The following is a 14,860-nucleotide window of genomic DNA, read 5'->3' as shown; positions in this document are numbered from 1 at the left end:
ACAATCACAATAATTTAATGCAGAGCAATCGTAAGGTTTCCAGTAATTACAGGACTTCGATCGAAAATTGGATTTTTGTAAGATACTCAGTCGGATGTTAGTGGTTATAAACATGTAACGTTCTTTATCACTAAAGTCATATAGTATATATCTTTGTTAAGTAGAAAGAATCGTTATTGTGGAATAAATTTACAAACTCGAAATAAGTTTTATCTTCTAATATGAATTGATCTGATAGAGTCATGACGGAACAAAAATTTCCATGTAAACATAAACCCGAAAAAATAATATTTTAATATCGGTATCACAGTAAAAAATCTCATCAGCTTGCTGATGAGGACAAGGCAATCAGAAATGATGAAAAAAGACTAAATAATTTGGTTTTAAATCATATGCAACAAAAACGATTACTTACCTTAACATCCTGGAGGGGTTTACGATTTTTTGGTAATCGAAATTTTGTGTATTTGGGAGATTTTTCATTTGTTTTCTATTCTTAGTACGGATACCTCATTGTAAACGGAACGAAAATACTTCGGAGCATCGTAGAATTGTGCATTTTCGGATGGTGGCTGCGTTCTGTCTTGCTGGGCAGATCTAATAACTACGACTACGGCTACGATCCCTTTCGCGACCACGATCTCGTTCGTTGCGTTCAGTTCGATCTAATGGTGACAATGTATGGGGATTTGCATAAACACAATCTTTCAAGCGATATCAATAATTTTCACATTCTTACCACGCCTATGGTGTCGATCACGCTGACGATTATCATAACGATCATTACGCTCTTTGTGATCGCGAAAATCACGTCGGTGGCGATTTCGATCACGATCATCCCTCTTGTTATTGTGGCGTTCGTCATGATCCCTTTGAAATGCAAATCAGGAAATAAGATCATGCTTCATGGAAATGAAATGGCAACATACCGTGATTTCCGATCTTCGCGTTTCCCATTGTCTCGTCTTCGGCTGTCATCATCTCTAACTCGACGCTCATCAAGTTGAATAGTATTTTTTCTTCTTGCTTCGTACATTTCATCAACGGCCTTACGCAGCTTTGAATACCTGAAATGACAAAATATATTTTGGGATAGAACTAAGACAGGCTGTATCTTTGACAAGACATTGTAAATAAATAGATTATGCGAATAAAAATTGAATGTGGAAAACATTGTTTGTACGCTAAGTCACATGGGTGAGTGCAATGACCTGTTCGAGAGGACCGAAACGATCCTTGATGTTGGAAAAATCAAAGTAACCTTAGCTTAGCTTCGAAAGGTATAAAAAGAAAATCGCCAGTACACAGCGGATCAGGTGCAGATGAAACTTTCAACGTTAAAGCATTAAAATAAATAAAGAAACGCTCTATAATGCAAAAGGAGATGTATTCCCTTTTATCAATTAATCCTATAAACAGATCTGAATAAAAAAAATTGTATTTACTTTAAAAATGTTTTTCTTCATTTCGAATGATTACCATCAATTGACTGCTTTTACATAAGCTGATTAAACAATTTTTGCTGTAAACTACCGATATCAAACCTTACAAAAAACAACGGTGCAAATGTTCTAATACTGAGCGATAGCACTGATTTCACACATTATGTAGAAAGACTGTGGTACTGTGTCTTTCTTACCCACTTACCCAAGATGTTGTTTACCCGTGAGATGATCATCGATTCGCTGCTGGGCATCTCCAACGATCAAAAATGCTCCACAAACTTCGCAAACTTCCATTTGCTTCTCCTGCGAAGCCGCTATTTCAGCCGTTACCGACCATCCATTTGAATCATGCTGTTTTATCAGAGCTTCCTTTTCCTCTTTGAGCTTATCACATTGTTCCATCAAACCCTACGTTAGAAAGCATGTTTTAGATAAAACTTTGATTTATGTTAAACGCACTCTTTAATACCTGCGCCTGCTCCACGTCTCCGCGCGTTCCTGCTTCCTCCGCCTCACACACAAGCTTATTTATTCTCTCCGTCAAGGAGTTTAGGTGCTCTTGGTGCTTAGGGACTCCTGGGCGTGCTCCATCCGTCTTACTGTTCATGAGAAGAAGTCTTTGCTTACCTTTCACTATCTTGCGATCCACTTCATTGATCATGTTGGTGCAAAATCGCAGGAAGTCCTCTTCATATTGATTCTTTTTACGGCATGGCTTTGCGTCATCGTACAACTTTTTTGCTTCATCGTCGTGTAGCTTAGTACACTGACCGAGGTCAGCACGAGTATTTACAAACAGATCGTGAGGGCAAAATTTCACCAAGTAGTATGGGCAAAACTGTAGTGGAATAGTTGGAAAATGCGCATTAGCAGTTTGTCTTTTTCGCTTTTCTTTTGCATTTGCGTACCTCTTCATCGGTCCAAGATACTTCCTTTGCCGAAGCCGAAGGATCCAGATTACGATTCCTACCCATCAATTCATCCAGCAATTGACGAGCCACATCCACCATGTTTGATTATGTTTATGATTCACTTCGTGCACTAGCCCAAGCGCTACCTCTTCACAGCTAAATGTAACAATCACTCGATTTGTTTTAGGTTTAATTTACTTTTCAACTAATATTTTATGCAGGCCCGAGTGTAATCACTTTTCATGCATAAACACCAGCGGACAAAATGTCAAATTTTCGCTTTCGCTGCTAGAGATGTAATGTCGAAGCGAGAATGACTGGTTTCAATCCCTCACAGCAATCTTTTCATTGCGATCCAAATTTGAATATGATTAACTCCTCGTGCTACAACTCATAGGACCACAAATAGACTGGGTTTAACTCAAACAAGAGTTTTTGATAATCTGCCATTCGTTCGAAAAGGTAGACACGGTCAAAATAACGGATTTTTTTAAATGGATATGATTTGACCATCCTGCTATAAAATCAGCGGCACTCCAGAAATAAACGAGGCTAAATGCATAATAAATTTAAATAATTTGCAGTTAATTATTACAAATAAAAACTACGCTCCTTTGACGAATTGGATTTCCATGATCTGATCCCTGACGGAGTTCCAATTGCAGTCATCACTATCGATCCACCAAATGAATTTATCACACTGGCAACACGGTTCTTCGGATGAAATGTCAAATTGAACACGCTGATTTATTTACCTCACCATTCGCACCGGTTCTAATTTTTCACTGTTTTCGGATTTTGTATTAACAACGGTTTTATTAACCTCCGCCATGAAATTCTCGTCTGTAAACGCTAAGTGTCCGACGTACAAAGAAAACCATGTTTTGTATATTGGAGCACATACTGGAACGTTCAAAAGTAAGTATTGTAAGCACGTTTGTGAAAACAAATATTTGGCTGAACAAGCATGGTTCATATTTTCCTACAGGAATTAATGTGTACGACGAAGATCCATACCAGCAAACCAATCTACAACCTATAGAGACACTCAATAAAACGTCGAGAATAACATGCATGGAATTTGGCAACAAAGAACAAACCGAAGTTCTTGTTGGACGGGCCAATCATTTTGTGAAGGTATTCAACTGCACAGAGGAGGACAGCACTTCAAATTTTGAAGCGGGCAATGACGAAGTAGTCGGACTTGGGCGTAGCAATGGATGTATTGTAGCCGGTCTGGCGAACGGTACGGTGCGTGTTATCAAATATCCTACCACGACTGAGTTTAGTGTTGGTGATAATCTTGCCCGAATGCGCCTTTGCCTGGAGGACGAAACTCGTATGGTTACCGGGGGCAAGCTGTTGAAAGGAATCATTAAACTGTGGGACCTTGAGACGCAGAAGGTGTTATTCAAGGCGAAAAACGTACCCAAAGTTCTTGAACTTGAGCAGCCGGTTTGGGATAATGATGTCGTTTTTGTAAACAGAAACGTAATAGCGTCTTGCTCACGCCACGGCTACGTACGTCTTTACGACACGCGAGGTCCACAGAAACGACCAATCCAAAATTTCACTTCGTCGGATCCTGACGATCAGCTAGCCTTCTCTTGTTTGACTTCTTATGGCGATTATCTTTACGCCGGCACAACAACCTTTGGGGCCCGAGGGTTTGATATTCGTAAAATGAAAAACCACATCCATGTATACAAAGGATTTAGTGGAACCGTGACGTCTATTCGTGTCGACCCGACTGGTAACCATTTAATAAGTGGTTGTCTTGATCGGTTCGTAAGAATTCATCATGCAAATCTTACTGCGTTGGAATATCGAACCTATGTGAAATCTAAACCGACTCAAGTATTGATTACCGACTTGAAGGGAATTAAAACAGAATCTAATGATGATGATGCTGAGAAAGAAGATGTACAAATCAGCATAGATTTGGCTGGGTCCGACTCAGAGTACGATGAACTGTTCTCTCAAATGCAAACGGTCAAGTAAGTCACTTTCAAGTTGTTTCTATATTATTACTGAAAACAATTTCCCTGATCATTTCAATGCTTCACTTACAGGGAAACCACCGTTAAAGCAAAGAAAAGGAAAATACCGCCACAGGAATCCCGTAAGCAAAATGGTCAGAACAACCAAGGTGGCGAAAAGAGAAAAATTGTAAAAGCCAATAATAAAGATTAATTACCACTTCATGTTTTTTAGTTATATTTTTTAGTAGGGAATTTAGATGATAACAAATTAGTTATGAAGGTTGGCTGAAAAATTAAACATTGGCAGTATTTACTAAATTTTTCTTTAATTATATGTAAATTGTTTATACCAAAAAGTGGATTTATATTAAAGGACTTTTTTTCTTGGTCGGATATAGTGTCCGTCAGAGCTGATCACTTCCGTATAAGTGGGTCAATTATGTGACTTATATTCAAAATAAATCGCAAAGTTGGGAATATCAACGAATTTTACGGTGATATAACTAGCATATGTTCTTAAATTACGCCGGCGTTTTTGCTACAACCCATTGATAACCATGAAACAGCGATCATCATATGGTCTCTAATATTGCCACCGGCTGTTATCAGTCGCTTCATAAACAATACTGCGCTGCGCATCTATCTCCTATCAGTTACGTATGTTTCATTCACGATAACCCTATTAGAATGAGCCCAAGTTAAAAATGAATGTAACTTCAAGCGCCAAGGTGCCAGTCGTGTGCTATCCGTTCATCGCTTTGGTTGTGGCGCGCTAAACTTGATCGTAAAATGGCGTTAGTATCTATTCGTGACTATGAGCAACGGGCTTACGAAATTATTCCGCCCAATGCTCGCGATTACTACCGCAGTGGTGCAGGTGACGAGCTTTCGCTGGGTTTGAACCGAACTGCTTTTGATCGGTTGCGCATTCGGCCGAGAATGTTGCAGGGTAGTGCCGAGCGAGACCTCTCCTGCACCGTGTTCGGTGAACGGTTTTCGATGCCAATCGGCATCTCACCAACGGCTATGCAACGCATGGCCCATCCGGATGGAGAGGTAGCTAATGCAAAAGCTGCCGCCAGCCGACATGTGCCTTTCACACTTAGCACAATAAGTACGAGCTCGATAGAAGAGGTTGCCAGCGCTACACCAGGAGCTCCGAAGTGGTTCCAGCTGTACATCTATCGCGATCGCCAGCTTACGGAAGAGTTGGTCCGCCGAGCCGAACAGGCCGGCTTTCGGGCAATTGTGCTTACAGTTGACGCACCACTCTTTGGACTGCGAAGGGCAGATTTGCGCAACAAGTTTTCCCTACCTCCCCATTTAAAGTAAGTATGAGCAAGACGTTGCAAAATTAAGATAGAACTGCAATAAATCGTTTTCAGTTATTACATGCGTATGGTGTTAAGCTAATGGAATAAAGGTTATAATCTTACGGAATAAAAATGCCCTTTTTATAAGATTCCATAGTTAAGAATGCCTTAAAGCTACGTTTTGCGTACGATTATGTTCTAATTGTGATACCATTTGAATTCATTGAACACACCTTTAGTTTTGGCCGCCACGCCTTTAGATCTTAACCTGTAAATATTAATTTCCAGAATGGCCAATGTCGTTGGGAGAGCCGCAGCAACAGTACGTAGCAAAGGTGGTTCCGGTATCAATGAGTACATCTCGGAACAACTTGATCCCACTCTCTCTTGGGATGACGTGAAATGGCTGGTAGGATTTACAAAACTTCCAGTCATCGTGAAGGGAATTCTCACGCGCGAAGATGCAATAATTGCGGCAGATATAGGTGTGCAGGGAATATTCGTTTCCAATCACGGTGCACGCCAGGTGGACTCTGTTCCAGCTTCGGTAAGATTGTGCTATTGAAACGTTCGTTATGCGTTTCCAAGCGGATGTAAAATTTAATATGTATTATTCTTGCCCAGATTGAAGCCTTACCGGAGGTCGTCAATGCTGTCGGTGATCGCATGGAAATATTCATGGACGGAGGCATTACGCAAGGCACAGATGTGTTCAAGGCACTTGCGCTCGGTGCACGAATGGTGTTCTTTGGAAGGCCCGCGCTTTGGGGGCTTGCGGTTAATGGGCAGCAGGGAGTCGAACATGTGCTGGATATTTTGCGCAAGGAGTTGGACCTTACAATGGCACTCGCCGGGTGTCGAGCAATTGCCGACATCACGAAACAATATGTCGTGCATGAACAATACTACAGTAAGCTGTAAAGTTTGTAGTGAAAACAAGTTAAAAAGACCAGTCCGTTGTACTAATAAGGCTGAAAGATGCCACAACGAGACCAAAGGGTGACATTAAGCTGATGGAAATTAAGCAAAATATGAATAACTTTTTTGTTGGTGATGGTAGGTTTTGTGATAAATATTACTCAAAATAAATGTTATCTCAAAATTAAAAAAAAAAATTGCATCCTCATCCAAATAACACCATATTCTTCTGCATACAATCAGGTGAGTTTATTCTGCTTTTCCTTTTTTTACTTGTGGAAACAAGATGATATATTCCATATTTTGACTTATTCCTAAGGATAACTTAAGGACCCATAGACCATTGAGGGAAGACACGAATATATCCTCGGGCGCCGGATTCTCGCGAATTACCGAGTATCGATAACAAGGTGAATAAATGAATCTCATCAAAAGATTACAAGCAACAACACTAGTTTAGAATACAGTGCATTCAAAGAACAATTATTTTAAAACTGATACAAAAACCCGCCCTTTATAAGAGAAAAGATCATATTAACCGGAGAAAATTTGGTTCAGAGTCGGATTCAAATACTTCATACAAGTTTTTTTCAAATTCAATAAAACTTGCACGAGTTCAAAGGAAGAAAATAAGAAAATTCTAGAAACAACAATAGGGTTAATTAAACATGATATAAAGTTTTATTGCCAAAAGATAATGATAATGTATGCTTGGTAATTAACTCCCCGTAATAAAACGACCGAATAAGCGACGAATAATAAAACGACCAGCCTCCCTGTGAAATGCGGTGCGTTAAACGGACAGTTGCTACTACAGACAGACAGGTATACACCAGCTGAGTTGTGTGTTTCACATCAATTTCAATACGTCCATGGCGGCGGCCAAACGTTCAATTTCCACCTTTGATTGATCCAGCTTTTCTTGATTTGCCTTCCGTACATCTTCGGGCACTTTGCTGGCGTAGTTCGGCACGGCAATCGCCTGCTGCAGCTTGGCGATGGTTTGCGTTAGCGTTTCCCGTTTTTTGGTCATCTTTTCGATCTCTTTGTCCACCTCGATCAAACCCTTCAGCATCAGGTGCACCACACACTGGCCCGAGATGGTAAGAATCGCACATCCCACCGGCGGCACCGTCCCGAAATGAACCTGCGAGAATGCCATCGTTTCAAGCTCGAGGGTAAATTTCTCCAGCGCACTTCGAACGCCCTCGTCGCTGCAAATAAAGTACGCGTCCGTTTTTGTTTTGTTCGGGATATTGTAATCGCTGCGCGCCGACCGAATGTCACGTGCCGTTTTTTGCACAAACTCAAAGCCCTTCTCAAGCACATCATCCTTCCAGGCGGTCGTGGCTGGTTCGGGGTAAGGTGCTACGCATATACTCGGCACAGTTGTAGTATCGCCACGCGGCAACCGTTGGTACAACTCTTCCGTAATGAATGGCATGAACGGCGACAGTAGCTTCAGGCCAAGATTGAGACACGTGTAAAGTGTTCGCCGGGCAGATGCCTTCGATTGTTCGCTGCCGGATTGGAACACAGACTTTAAGCACTCCAAGTAGACATCACACAGATCGTACAGCCAAAAGTTGTAGCAAGCGTTCGTGGCAAGAGCGAATTCGTACTTTTCAAAACCTCGATTCGATATCTCCACACATCCGGCCAATCGTGATAGGATCCATCGATCGATATTACTTTCCGTGCCATCCTAAAGAGAGAAGAAACAAAGTGATCGTATTATATTTAATTCTTCATTGGCGTGATACGAAAACCTCACCAGTGTTGTGGTAACGTCATACTTCTCCGTCCCTTGGAAGTACATGAGGGCAAACTTGGTCGCATTCCATAGTTTGTTGCAGAAGAAACGATATCCCTGTACACGCAAAATGTCGAGGTTGATATCGCGTGCTTGCGTCATGTACGCACACAGCGCAAACCGCAACGCATCCGTACCGCACTCGGGAATACCATTCGGATAGTCCTGCTTCTGTCCCTCCTTTGCCTTGTCGATTTCACGCGGATCGAGATTGGAGTCGTAGAGCTGCTGATGCAAACCCTCCAACGATATTCCCATGATCACGTCCATCGGATCGATTACATTACCCAGCGATTTGGACATCTTACGTCCGTGCGCATCGCGTACCATTGGGTGGAGGAACACCTCCTTGAACGGCAGTTTGCCCAGTAGCGTCAGGCCAAAGAACACCATGCGGGCAACCCAGAAGAAGAGAATGTCGTGACCAGTCTCGAGCAGCGTCGTCGGGTAGAAGAGCTTCAGATCGTCGGTGTTGTCCGGCCAGCCGAACACGGAGAACGGGAACAAACCAGAACTGAACCACGTGTCCAACACGTCTTCATCCTGCTTCAGCGTGATGAACGATTTTTCCACCTTCAAAGCGGCAGCGGCCTTAGCGTGTGCCTCTACCTCAGAACGGCCCACGAACCAGAGGTTTTCTTCACTTAAATCTTTCGGTGCCTTTGATGGATCTTTGAAGATAACCTGATAGGCAGGAATTCGATGGCCCCACCAGAGCTGCCGTGAAACGCACCAGTCGCGGATTTCGTCCATCCAGTGGTACCACGTTTTACGGTGTACCTCGGGCGTTATCGTCAGTTCGCCGCTTTTCACGGCCTCCGTTGCCTTGGCTGCCATTTCGCTGCACTTGACGTACCATTGGGGCTTAATAAGCGGTTCAACGATGTCCTTGGAGCGTGAACAGACAGGAACTACCATCGGATTATCCTTCGTATCCCGGTAGAGACCTTTCTCCTGCAGTGCAGACAACACTGCCTTCCTCGCATCGAAGCGCTTCATGCCCGTGAAAACTCCATAATCGCCCGTAATAATGCCATCGTCGGTGAAGATGGTAATGAAGGGCAGGTTGTGTCGCTTTCCGACTTCGTAATCGTTCGGATCATGAGCGGGTGTGATTTTTACAGCACCCGTACCGAAACCCATCTCGACGAACTCATCGCACACGATCGGAAGCTTGCGGTCGCAGAAAGGATGTTGCACGAACTGCCCATGAAGGTGCTTGTACCGTTCGTCCTTCGGGTGGACAGCGACAGCCGTATCGCCAAGCATTGTTTCAACGCGTGTCGTTGCTACAACAATTTCCTCATCGTTCTTACCAATCACTTTATAAGCGAACGAAACCAAAACACCGAATTCTACCTTATCAGCGTACCCCGGAATGGAAAGTTGCGTGCGTCCCGATATTTCCACCTTATCAACCTCAATGTCCGAAATAGCCGATCGTAACGTGCAGGACCAGTTTACTAATCGACTGCTACGGTAGATCATGCCCGTCTCGTGCATTCGAACGAATGCCTCGGTGACGGCTTTGCATAGCTTCGGATCCATGGTGAAACACGCTCGGTCCCAGTCAAAGGACGAACCCAGCTTCTTCAGCTGATGATAAATGCGATCGCCCTTGTCGTTACGCCATTGCCAGATTTGTTCAATGAACTTTTCGCGTCCCAGATCGTGTCGGGTTTGTTTGTGTTCCCGCCACAATTTCTTCTCCACGACGACTTGCGTAGCAATGCCCGCGTGATCGCATCCTGGTACCCACAGTGTCGAACGACCCTTCATTCGATGCCAGCGGGTAATACAATCTTCGATTGCGTTCGTTAACGCATGGCCAAGATGCAGCGAGCCAGTTACGTTCGGCGGTGGTATCACCATCACAAATTGACCATTCGGATTGTTCAGCATGCGCTATGGAAAGTCAGTCAAAAATATACCGTGGACTGCAGCGTATGGAAAACATCATTGATAGTATTCAAGCTTACCCCATACTCTGGCTTGAAAAACCCTTCCTTTTCCCACCAACTGTACCATGCTGCTTCTACGTACTGCGGACTGTAGGCATCCGGGAATGGTCCAGATAAATCCTTCTTTTCACCTTCACCAGTAGCACCAGTGTAAACAGCGGTTTCCTTCGTTTCTTTAACTTTTTTCTAAAAATAAAATTATTATTATTATCAAATACTGCCTTTTCCCTGGTGGAAAAATAATTGGAAGACAGTAAAATGCCAACGCAGCATTCACTATTCATCGCCCAGTATTCCTTTCACTTTGTTTTAAATTACGTTGACGGGATTTTATAATATTTGATATGCCATTTTCTAAAGTTGTTTACTTTGTGCTTGAGAAATTCACAATGATCACATCCCGTGGGGTTCCTACTGGGTGCATGATGCAACTCTGCGCATTCTAACGTACCTCCACTTTCGGTTTCGTAGAAGCCTGCTGCTCTTGCTGCTGCTTTTTGTTCAACTTTTCCTGCAATTTGGCCAACTTGGCAGCTTTTTCTGCTTCTTTTTTAAGCTGCTTTTCGGTCTTCACCGGTGCTGCAGTGGATTCCGCATGTTCGGTTGCACTAGCCGGGTTCGACATGATGCTGATGTTACCCGGTACCGTTGATAGGAATTGGTAACAAAAAAAGTAGCAAATGAACTTCACGACTGTTTTAACCCGTCCTGATATGTTGAGAGAAGGTTTATTGTCGTTGCTTGGCAGACGTGAAGGAACTGTGCTATGAAACTTTCACAGAAAGTGCAACACGCGACTAGTTCAAGTTGTCAACATGTACGCCAAGGCGATGCATAATACAGGTGCGTCGATAGGAATAGTTGACATTTAATTATTCTTAAAATTGACTACCCGTAGGCACGTCCACATCTACTTTGGATCGTTGGGGCATAGGACCACATCAATATCCATAAAAATTATAAAGGTTTCAATGGAGGTATCGTAGTAGTACAAGCAACAGAATTTTATTTATTTTCTGGTGATTTAGCGTTATTTTATTCGACCTGATGTTTCTTTTTGACTCTGCTCCAGCAGACAGCTGTTTACGTCAACAGTACATTTTCGCGCCATATTTCTTCATAACTGTTTGCGCCGAACTGTGGTGCTCGTGTGCGTCGACAAAACGATTATTTTTCAGCAATGGAAGCAACTAATTCAATTTCTAAAGTACACAAATTAGATGGTTTAGTAATGAAGCGTGTGCATCTTTCTTTATCTACTGTTTTTCTTTCAGGGCGTATTCGTGTTCAAGAATGGAGCAACTCATGCCAAAGGAGTTAGAAAAGCAAAACCGGCCGAAAGTTTTCTTTCCTCTTCTGTGAGGCGGCAGCCATGGTATCGGAACTATCGGAACCATTGGGACAAAATACAAACAATGATTGACGAGATTCAGAGTAGCAGCTACGGAAAAATCCTAGATGATTTGCTGGCATTTATCGAGAATTCGTACAATTCGCAAGGCTATGATGGTGTCTTGCCTACTGCAGCGTTATTAACGGGGATCAATCAGATTGACCATATGTCCCAGTTCGAGAAACTTGCCAGCCGCATTCGAAGCAACACATTTTCTTACGTAGTGCTTCTGCAGTCCCGCGATGGATCCAATCTTAAACAAGCCATCGAAACCATTGTCGAGGGGTTTGTGGAGGAACAGACCGAAGAATATGCAGAGGAGAAACTGTTACGAAAAAACCAACTTAATCTGGTGGTTCTTAAGGCATGGTATTTAGAAAAACATAACCAAATGGAACGAAAGCCAAACCTTACGGTAATACTGTCGGATTTTGAGCTATTCAACCCGTCGGTGTTGCAAGATATCATAATAATTTTAAAGTAAGTATTTTCTATTTCTTATCAGAGCTAATATAATCAAACACTTTTTTTATATTTTTAGCTCATATGCTACATCACTGCCATTCGTACTGATTTTTGGCGTAGCAACATCTATAACAACAGTCCATAATGTTCTACCATACCATGTGACGAGCAAAATCAAGCTAAGCATTTTTCAATCAGAACCGTCGATTACTAATCTTAACACTATCATCGATAATGTACTTCTGAGGCCCTACTGCCCTTTCCATCTTTCGGGACGCGTATTCAAATTGTTGCTTGACATTTTCCTATTTTACGATTTTTCGGTAAACCGGTTCGTTCAAACATTAAAGTATTCCTTCTTCGAACATTACTTTGCCAAATCCATCAACGGGCTGAGCACAATCGTTGGCGATGAGGATGAAGTGCATGAGATGGTCAATCAGCTATCAACGGCTGAATTGGATAATATTCGGCAGTTACCTTCTTTCAGACCTTTCGTAGAATCGCTGCAGCACCCACAGGAAGTTGTCGATTTCCTCACCAACGATGAGCATTTAAAGCGATCGCTGCCAGGAATGTTGATACAAGTACACAACTATTGGTTCACGTTTCACTGTGCGTTGGAAATACTGCAAGCATTGGTATCCGATCTTCCCAAGGCACCATTGGGGAAACAACTTCGTGAACTCTACTGTCTCTGTGTCTACGGAGATGTCACAGAGCTGCCCGAATTCAAGGAATGCATTCAGTTGCTGCTCTTTCTTTCGAAGGAGGAAATGTTGCAGAAGGTGAAAAAGGTGCTCGAAATTGTGCTGACCTACGTCAGCAACAACGATCGGCTAAGTATGGAAGGATGTTTGGTGTACGACGTGGGACCAGTCGAGCAACTGGCGAACGGATTGGTCGTTCTGTCGGATGAACTTGATGCCGCTAGACACGAGTATATTTTGGGTAACCGGCAACAGGATCAGCAACAGCAGCAACTCCTTTCGCCTAGCATGGGTCGACAAGAGCTACGTGAAAAGTTGCTAACGGCCGCCCGTCACGCCAAGAGTGAGTCCGAAGTTACTCGTGCCGTTGGCCGACTGGTTGATTATTTCGTGCGAGATATCTTCCAACGATACCTCCGCCCACCAAACAGCCGTACGGTTCCGCTGATCGAATTGTTCCTGTTCAGTGATAGTACTACCGTACGACATCATATGGTAGGTACACCTAGGGCCGCCATACATACCGCTCTGAACAATCCTCAGTACTACACGCAATGCGAATGCTGTGTGCTAGACAATGAATACAGCATTGTTCCAACGATGCCGGACCTCTCTATTGCGTACAAACTGCACCTGGAATGTGGGCGTATGATTAATCTGTTCGATTGGATGCAAGCATTTCGTACTGTTGTTGAAGATAATCAAGCGGACGAAGGAGAGCGCAGTATTGATCCAAAAATTCAGTAAGTAATTCCAAAAAATTTCCCTCCCTGAGTTTATGAGTAATGTTATGTTGTAACAAAAATTATCCTCTTTTCCTCCCTGCCAGGGCTCGATTCACACGGGCTGTTACGGAGCTACAATTCCTCGGATTTATCAAAACTTCCAAAAGAAAGACCGATCATGTTACAAGACTGACTTGGTAATTTGGATGATAAACTGTATCGCGATATATGCATAATTTAATTTATACTAATTGCACTCTCGTGGACGGGGAAAACGGTAAAATTGATCAACAAATTCATTACGATTGTAATTTCCTTTTGGGATATAGTTGAAAAGAACAGATAATACTTTTTTTTTACAATTTCCTCGGATCGATTCCCACGCCACACATTCGTTTTTAAAAGCATCCTAAATGAATAATAATCCTGTAAGAGTGAACTGAATAATGTTATTCCGGAGAGTACGTATACTTAAGATTAAAACAATCTCACTTATATTAGTTTTCTTTTAACATTAATACACAAAATTTAGTTTTCTGACAAACACATTTTTCTTATTCAATTCGTTACATAACTTACTCTCGGCGCATCGTAACATTTTATGTACATTTTTTAAACATCAGTTGCCCGGTCTATTGATGTACACACGCATCAATTTTGGATTTTCTCTAACTATACGTACGTCGCGAACAAATCGCACGGAAGATTCCGCTTTGTGAGCTACGCTAGTATCCGTGTCCACCGTTGAACCACTTGCCAGCGACAGATTAAGGGAAAAGTTACACAAACTTTTCATGGTCGAAGCTGAACTGGGTGATACTACCTCAGAGGAGGTACTGGTTGCACCCGGTCCAGCAGTTGCTTCACATTGTTGTACTACCGGCGTTTCTACTGTTACTATCGATTGTTGTTGTGTTTCAAATGTTCTAAGAGCATTTGTAGTCGTGGTTGAAGTACAACAATCGCCCAGCACTAATGTGCTGAAAGTTGGCTGAATGATCGTGGCGGGTTCCTTCATTTTCAATGTCGTATCTTCACTACTGTTTTTATCAACAAGTTTGGGTAAAGTTTCAATTATAGTTTTGCCTACTACGGACTCAGAAAACAAATTAGTAGGATACGTTGCGATATTAATTTCCTCATCTATTTTTCGTCGTTTAGGTGATGAAGGAACCCGGGATCGTTTACGTGACGTAACCGGTGTAGTACTATCCTCAGCCTGAG

The 14,860-nt window shown here is 42.6% G+C and overlaps 5 protein-coding genes across 5 annotated transcripts; 3 read left to right on the top strand and 2 right to left on the bottom strand.

Annotated features, from left to right (window-relative positions):
• Positions 1-471: 471 nt before the first annotated feature.
• LOC131287305 (luc7-like protein 3) lies at positions 472-2,589 on the bottom strand. Its single transcript, XM_058316340.1, has 6 exons — positions 2,354-2,589; positions 1,915-2,283; positions 1,648-1,853; positions 930-1,067; positions 740-870; positions 472-665 (listed from the first exon to the last, which is right to left on the bottom strand). The coding sequence occupies exons 1-6, from the start codon at positions 2,453-2,455 to the stop codon at positions 598-600; spliced, it is 1,014 nt and encodes a 337-aa protein (XP_058172323.1). The 5' UTR covers positions 2,456-2,589; the 3' UTR covers positions 472-597.
• A 513-nt stretch (positions 2,590-3,102) lies between these two features.
• Positions 3,103-4,452, top strand: LOC131287562 (WD repeat-containing protein 74). The gene is made up of 2 exons (XM_058316619.1): positions 3,103-3,274; positions 3,345-4,452. Exons 1-2 carry the CDS (start codon positions 3,187-3,189, stop codon positions 4,355-4,357), a joined length of 1,101 nt encoding a protein of 366 aa, XP_058172602.1. The 5' UTR covers positions 3,103-3,186; the 3' UTR covers positions 4,358-4,452.
• Positions 4,453-5,127: 675 nt separating this feature from the next.
• Positions 5,128-6,572, top strand: LOC131287939 (uncharacterized). Its single transcript, XM_058317033.1, has 3 exons — positions 5,128-5,666; positions 5,940-6,198; positions 6,276-6,572. The coding sequence occupies exons 1-3, from the start codon at positions 5,128-5,130 to the stop codon at positions 6,570-6,572; spliced, it is 1,095 nt and encodes a 364-aa protein (XP_058173016.1).
• Positions 6,573-7,408: 836 nt separating this feature from the next.
• LOC131289985 (valine--tRNA ligase) lies at positions 7,409-11,040 on the bottom strand. Its single transcript, XM_058319358.1, has 4 exons — positions 10,795-11,040; positions 10,362-10,529; positions 8,344-10,287; positions 7,409-8,274 (listed from the first exon to the last, which is right to left on the bottom strand). The coding sequence occupies exons 1-4, from the start codon at positions 10,966-10,968 to the stop codon at positions 7,420-7,422; spliced, it is 3,141 nt and encodes a 1,046-aa protein (XP_058175341.1). The 5' UTR covers positions 10,969-11,040; the 3' UTR covers positions 7,409-7,419.
• A 446-nt stretch (positions 11,041-11,486) lies between these two features.
• On the top strand, positions 11,487-13,973 carry LOC131286565 (origin recognition complex subunit 3). The gene is made up of 4 exons (XM_058315532.1): positions 11,487-11,550; positions 11,618-12,216; positions 12,278-13,654; positions 13,741-13,973. Exons 1-4 carry the CDS (start codon positions 11,524-11,526, stop codon positions 13,835-13,837), a joined length of 2,100 nt encoding a protein of 699 aa, XP_058171515.1. The 5' UTR covers positions 11,487-11,523; the 3' UTR covers positions 13,838-13,973.
• Positions 13,974-14,860: the final 887 nt, after the last annotated feature.

This window comes from Anopheles ziemanni, chromosome 3, assembly GCF_943734765.1.
Source record: "Anopheles ziemanni chromosome 3, idAnoZiCoDA_A2_x.2, whole genome shotgun sequence".
Lineage (NCBI taxonomy): Eukaryota > Metazoa > Arthropoda > Insecta > Diptera > Culicidae > Anopheles > Anopheles ziemanni.
This window is presented reverse-complemented; position numbering and strand designations above follow the sequence as displayed.